Below are 6,325 nucleotides of genomic sequence, written 5' to 3' on the forward strand. Positions count from 1 at the left end.
GTTCCTGCTCTAATTTGGCAGGACGCGCACCTTCCACCAACCAAACGCAAACTCCTCAAAACGTTACTTTGATTCCGTGCAGACACAAGCCGCTCACTTCTCAACAGGACTCGGCAACGCTCCTTAAGCCCAGGCAGCTTTTAATTCCTGCTTCGCCCTGCCAACACCCGCAACACAACGTCTTTCCACAGAAGGAAGGAAAATATTTTATTATTTTTTCCTTATAGTTTCTAACTGGGAGTATCTTCTTCCCCTGGTCCAAGTGTTTCCCGCGCACACACACATACATCCCGATCCGACGCGGACGCGCCGCCGCGCTCAGCAGCGCGTCCCCGGGCCCGCCTGCCCGCGGCGCTGCCGCATCCTCCCCGTGCGCTCCCTCCGCCGCCCCCTCGCCGTACCCGTGACTATCGGCTGTACCCCCCCACACACACACTTTCCTTTCCTCCCCTCCCCGCGGCGGCGGCGGCGCCTCCCGAGCGGAGGGGGAGTGTCGTGGGCGGCGCGCAACAGCCCAGCGCGGCGGCGGCGGGGGAATGGGCAGCCGCGGGGAGGAGAGGCGCCGGGCGGGCGGCGGAGCGGGCGGGCTGCTCGGGCGCAGCCAGCGGCGGCAAAGGCGGCCGGGCATGGGGCCCCCGGGCAGCCGCGGCAGCAGCACCGCCCGCGGCAGCCTGCAGGTGAGGGCTGAGGCGGCGGGAGGGGAAGCGCCGCGTCCTGCCCCCCGAGTCCGACTTCGCACGCAGCAGCAAAATCGGCAAAAAAAGCAGGCAACGCAAACCGCATATATATACATATACGTATATATATGTTTGTTGGTTTTGGGTTTTTTTTCGTGTTGGCTGCGATCTCCACAGATCAGAACAGCCGTGAAAAGTTTTTTTTTTTTATTATTTTTTTTATTTTGTTGCTGCTGCCGACGGGGGTTTTACCAGAGAGCCGCGGAAAAGGGAAATGCGTGGTTAAAAGGGGGGAAGGAGGAACATCACCACCCCCCCCCGCCCTCCCCCGTGGAGACGATGCCCGAAGCTACTTTCGGAGAGCCCGTTTCCGTACGCAGCGGGCCGGGGACGCGCTTGCCAACGCGGGCAACTTCCTTCGCGCAACCTGTCCGCGGCTCCTCTGTTCAACTCGTGTTTTAAGCCGGCAGCCAGAGGGGGACCCCGGCGGGGCTCCGCGGCGGCGTGGGGGCGGCCGGGGATCTGTGGGATCTGGCCGGGGATCTGGCGGGTCTCGGGCAGCCGGATGGGCAGCCGCGGGTGGCAGGGACCCGCGTGAACTGCGGCGGCGGTGCGGGGCTCCGCTGGGACTTGCGCAGGCTGCGCGGTGCGGGCCGCGTCCCCGCTGCACCACAGGGCCAGTGGGCATGCGAGAGGAACAGGCTTTTCTGGGACGGGGGAGAGATGGGGGAAGAGGGGAGATGTGTTTCATATTGCTGCTGTGGAAAGAGGAGGGGGCAAGCAAACGGTGTGTAGGGGGATGCCTGGCTTGAGGTGTGCTTGGAGGTAGGAGGCTGGGTGCTGCTGCTGTGAAGGGGGCGAGCTTGAGGAGGTGAGGAGGGAAGAAGAGGGAAGATGGCATGTCCTGCACAAGTGCTTCGGGTGTGGGAGGAAGGCAGGGTGCCCCTGGACTATCCCTGGCAGTGTGTATTTGCTGTGGGGAATGCAGCCAGTGTTGCCTGGAGGTACAGATGGTGATGCCCTGGAAGTAGCTGCTGTACTGGGGGGAGAAGATGGGGGGAGAGGGAGGATGGTTTCATGTTGCAGATGCCTCACTCCCTGTTTGAAGTGGCAGTGGAGGAGGCAGTAGGCAGCGGGGGGGGCGGGCCTGCATCTTGCCTCCCCTCCTTCTCTAACACCGAACCCCTCCCCACAACCCTGTGCCTTTCTCTCCCCAGCACTTGCTCCTCTTCCTGCTCTTCGTTGGACCTTTCAACTGCTTTGCTAGTTACAGCCGCGCCACCGAGCTCTTCTACAGCCTCAACGAGGGGCTGCCCGCTGGCGTGCTCATTGGCAGCCTGGCCCGTGACCTGCGGCTGCCAACAGCTGGTGGGCAGCGCCCTGCTGCCTCCCAGCCCCCACTCTCCTTCACCCTGGCCTCCCATGGCTTGGGGGGACAGTACGTGCATCTGGACAACCGTTCTGGAGAGCTGCACACCTCGGCCGTGGAGATTGACCGGGAAGCTCTGTGTGTGGAGAGCAGTGGGGCCACCGTCTTTGAGGGAGCAGCTGTTGTCTCCTCCTCCTCACCCTCATCCGAGTCATGCCTGCTGCTGTTGGATGTGCTGGTGCTGCCACAGGAGTACTTCCGGCTGGTGAAGGTAAAAATTGCTATCCGGGATGTCAATGACAATGCGCCCCGCTTCCCTGTTCCCCACATCCACCTCTCAGTGCCCGAGAATGCACCTGTGAACACCCGCCTAGCTATTGAGCACCCCGCCCTTGACCCTGATGTGGGCACCAATGGTGTCCAGACCTACCGCCTGCGAGATAACTATGGTGTTTTCACCCTGGATGTGGAGGAGAATGAGAGCGGGGAGAGGACTCCCTACCTGATTGTCATGGGGCCTCTGGACAGGGAGACACGGGAAGAGTATGTCACAGTCATCATTGCTGAGGATGGGGGGATTCCTCCTCTCATGGGTAGTGCCACCCTCACTATTGGTATCAGCGACATCAATGACAACTGCCCCCAGTTCAGCGACTCACAGCTCAACGTCACTCTTTATGGGAATTCCAGTCTAGGGACACATGTGACCACTGTCCATGCAGTAGATATGGACCTTGGATCCAATGCCCAGATCACCTACTCTTACAGCCAGAAGGTCCCCCAGCCATCCAGAGACTTGTTCCACCTGGACGAAAGCACAGGGACTATCTCGCTCTCCAATAAAGTTGATGGGGATGCTCCGAGGCTCCACAGGCTGATCATATTGGGGAACGGTCCTGGTTGTATCCCTGCCGTGATCACAGTGCTAGTGACCATCATCAAAGTCATGATGAGACCACCTGAAATTGTCCCTCGTTTTATAGCTAATGAAGCACAAGGCGTGGTGTACTTAAAGGAACTGGAGCCTATCAACACACCGATAGCATTTTTTACCATCAAAGACCCTGATGAAAAATACAAGGTCAATTGCTATTTGGATGGTGATGGACCTTTCAGACTTTCACCATACAAACCATACAATAATGAATACCTGTTAGAGACCACAAAGCCTTTGGACTATGAGACACAGCAGCTGTATGAAATCTCTGTAGTTGCGTGGAACTCAGAAGGATTTCATGTCAACAAAATAATCAAAGTACAGGTTCTGGATGACAATGATAACTCACCAGTTTTCTCTCAACAGCTGATAGAATTGTCCATTGAAGAGAACAATATTCCCAATGCTTTCTTGACCAAACTGCATGCCACAGATGCTGACAGTGGAGAAAGAGGGCAAGTGTCCTATTTTTTAGGGCCTGATGCCCCTTCCTATTTTTCTTTAGATAAAACCACAGGAGTTCTTACAGTTTCAACCCAGCTGGACAGAGAAGAAAAAGAGAAATACAGATATACTGTCAAAGCAGTAGATTCTGGGTTTCCTCCAAGAGAATCAATAGCAACTGTCACCATCACTGTATTGGATAAAAATGATAATAGTCCAAGATTTATCAATAAGGATTTCAGTTTTTTTGTGCCAGAAAACTTTCCAGGTTTTGGTGAAATTGGAGTTATAAGTGTCACAGACGCTGATGCAGGGCAAAATGGATGGGTTGCCCTTTCAGTTCTGAATGGAAGTGATATTTTTGTCATAGATACTGGAAAAGGAATTTTGAGAGCTAAAGTCTCCCTGGACAGGGAGCAGCAAAGCTCCTACGTTCTGTGGATTGAAGCAGTTGATGGCGGTGATCCTGCCCTCTCCTCTACTGCAAAAATAACTATCCTTCTTCTGGACATAAATGACAACCCCCCTTTGGTCTTGTTTCCTCAATCTAATATGTCCTATTTGTTGGTCCTTCCTTCTACTCTTCCCGGCTCTCCCATCACTGAGGTCTATGCTGTTGATAAGGACACTGGCATGAATGCAGTCATAGCTTACAGTATCATAGGAAGAAGAGGCCCTCGCCCAGAGTCATTTAGAATTGACCCTAAAACTGGTAATATCACCTTGGAAGAATCACTGATGCAAAATGACTATGGCCTGTATCGGCTTCTTGTAAAAGTTAGTGATCATGGCTATCCAGAACCTCTCCATTCCACTGTCATGGTGAACCTTTTTGTCAATGACACTGTTAGCAATGAGAGCTACATTGAAAGTTTGTTAAGAAAGGAGCCTGATATCAGCATAGAAGAAAAGCAGCCACAAATATCCATAGAGCCTACACATAAAAAAATGGAGTCAGCATCCTGCATGCCTACCTTGGTAGCTCTGTCAATAATAAGCTTGGGTTCAATTGCTTTAGTAACAGGGATGGGCATTTACATCTGTCTAAGAAAAGGCAAAAACCACCACAGAGCAGATGAAAACTTGGAAGTACAAATCCCATTAAATGGAAGAATTAATCTGCACATATCGGAGAAGAAGCCGATGGAGATTTCTAACATTTGATGTTTCTTTGTGGATAAATCCAACATCTGAAAAACCCTGGACAGCTCTGAAACACCTAGCCATGGGTCGTATTGACAGAGGTTGCAATGAAGGACTGCTAATTTATAACTTAATAATATTATAATTGTAAATATCTGTTTACAGTTTTTTTAATTGAAATTCAGTGTACAGCTTTTTTATGAAACCTTAGTACTAACAGCTAGCACCCTGTCTATAAAAATATGGACATCATTTGCAGCTTTCATAAATCAATAAGATCAGTGATCACAAAAAAGGGGAAGGTAAGATGATTATTTAAACACAAGTTTTAGAAGTATTTTTAACCACAAGAGGGCATCAGATGCTCCTGAGCAGGGAACTGTTCGAGGTACTGTCCATAAGATAAACACAGAGTATATTTTAAATATATTGGTTTTAATATAGAATGCACTTGGCATACAGACATTTAACCACAAAAAAAAAAAAAAAAAAAGTCTGTCCCAATGTATGTATAATTAAAAAATAAAGACATTAAAATGCACTAGTAATAATAAAAAAGAAAAAACAATGTTTATTACCTCACAAGTAAAGCTTATACAGTAGGATAGAAAAGGCATTAACAAGAAGTGCAATTCCTGTTGAGCAAGAATGCAAGATATTGTAATGAGAATCTGAACTGCTGTGACGTATCATCTTTCTTTTCCTCCAGATTTCACCTACATTTATCATTTCCTCCAGCAATCTGCTGGTCATTTTTTGTGGAAAATAATATTTAATATTTCCTACAGCAAATAATGACAGAACCCCATGCTCATCCTCGTAAACATGCCAAATGCAAGGAAGCAAGAGAATGGCTAAATCTTTAGTTGTCACAGAAGCAGTGATATTTTTGTACTTTGAGCAATCTGTCAGTAGTACTCCATCAGTTTGGTTGTGTAATAGATTTTTCATGTGATACTTCTGAATCTGATCTGCCAGATGAAAACAAAAATCACTTCATATTCTAAGGAATTATAGGACTTAGTTTGTTCTGACTGTTGCTCCTTTCTGGATTGGTATTTCATGTGAAAGATCTTGTTTCTGACTTTTGGCGACCATTCCTGGCTCCTTTTCATCAGCTTTGATTTTGGATTAGATCCAAAATCTGACTTGTAAGACTGGTGGCATATTTTCCTGATAATTTATTGTTTGCTGTATCCTCTGCAACAAAGCAGCAGGTTTATCAGTGATGTATCACTTTCACTTCATTTTAAGAGCTGAAACCTATCTTTTGTATGATGATTACATCAAATTTCTCTGTGTGAACAAGATAAATTAGTGTTATGCTTAAAACTGGTTATTTTGATTGCTGGCATCATATGTCTGTAATGTACCGAAAGTGTTTATATGTCTGCAAATTAAAGCTATATATTTTCATAATAACTTATTCTCTCTGTGTGTCCTAGAATTTTAATTATAAAGCTAAATATTAGTTGTAAGAAATGCATATTTCGCAAATGCTTGGGCGCTGGCTGTCTTCTCTGACATGTCACAATACTGCTCAAAATTAGTAGACTTCAAAATCGTAAATGAGAGCTTATACTGTACTTCTTAAAATTACTGGAAAAGACAATTGTATTTCAGCTGGTGTAAGTGGGGTGGCAGCTGATACCTGTTTTAAAAGTAGGGAATGCAATTTGAGGCAGTTTTTTGTTTTTCTCTCTCTTACTGGCACATTACCTCACCCTGAGCCTATTGAGATGTTGGAGCTTCATA

The 6,325-nt window shown here is 48.4% G+C and overlaps 1 protein-coding gene across 1 annotated transcript; it reads left to right on the forward strand.

The window, feature by feature from the left end:
• Positions 1 to 536: 536 nt before the first annotated feature.
• On the forward strand, positions 537 to 4,974 carry PCDH20 (protocadherin 20). Its single transcript, XM_065649471.1, has 2 exons — positions 537 to 677; positions 1,895 to 4,974. The coding sequence occupies exons 1-2, from the start codon at positions 537 to 539 to the stop codon at positions 4,589 to 4,591; spliced, it is 2,838 nt and encodes a 945-aa protein (XP_065505543.1). The 3' UTR covers positions 4,592 to 4,974.
• Positions 4,975 to 6,325: the final 1,351 nt, after the last annotated feature.

This window comes from Caloenas nicobarica, chromosome 1 (assembly GCF_036013445.1).
Source record: "Caloenas nicobarica isolate bCalNic1 chromosome 1, bCalNic1.hap1, whole genome shotgun sequence".
In the NCBI taxonomy this organism is placed as follows: domain Eukaryota; kingdom Metazoa; phylum Chordata; class Aves; order Columbiformes; family Columbidae; genus Caloenas; species Caloenas nicobarica.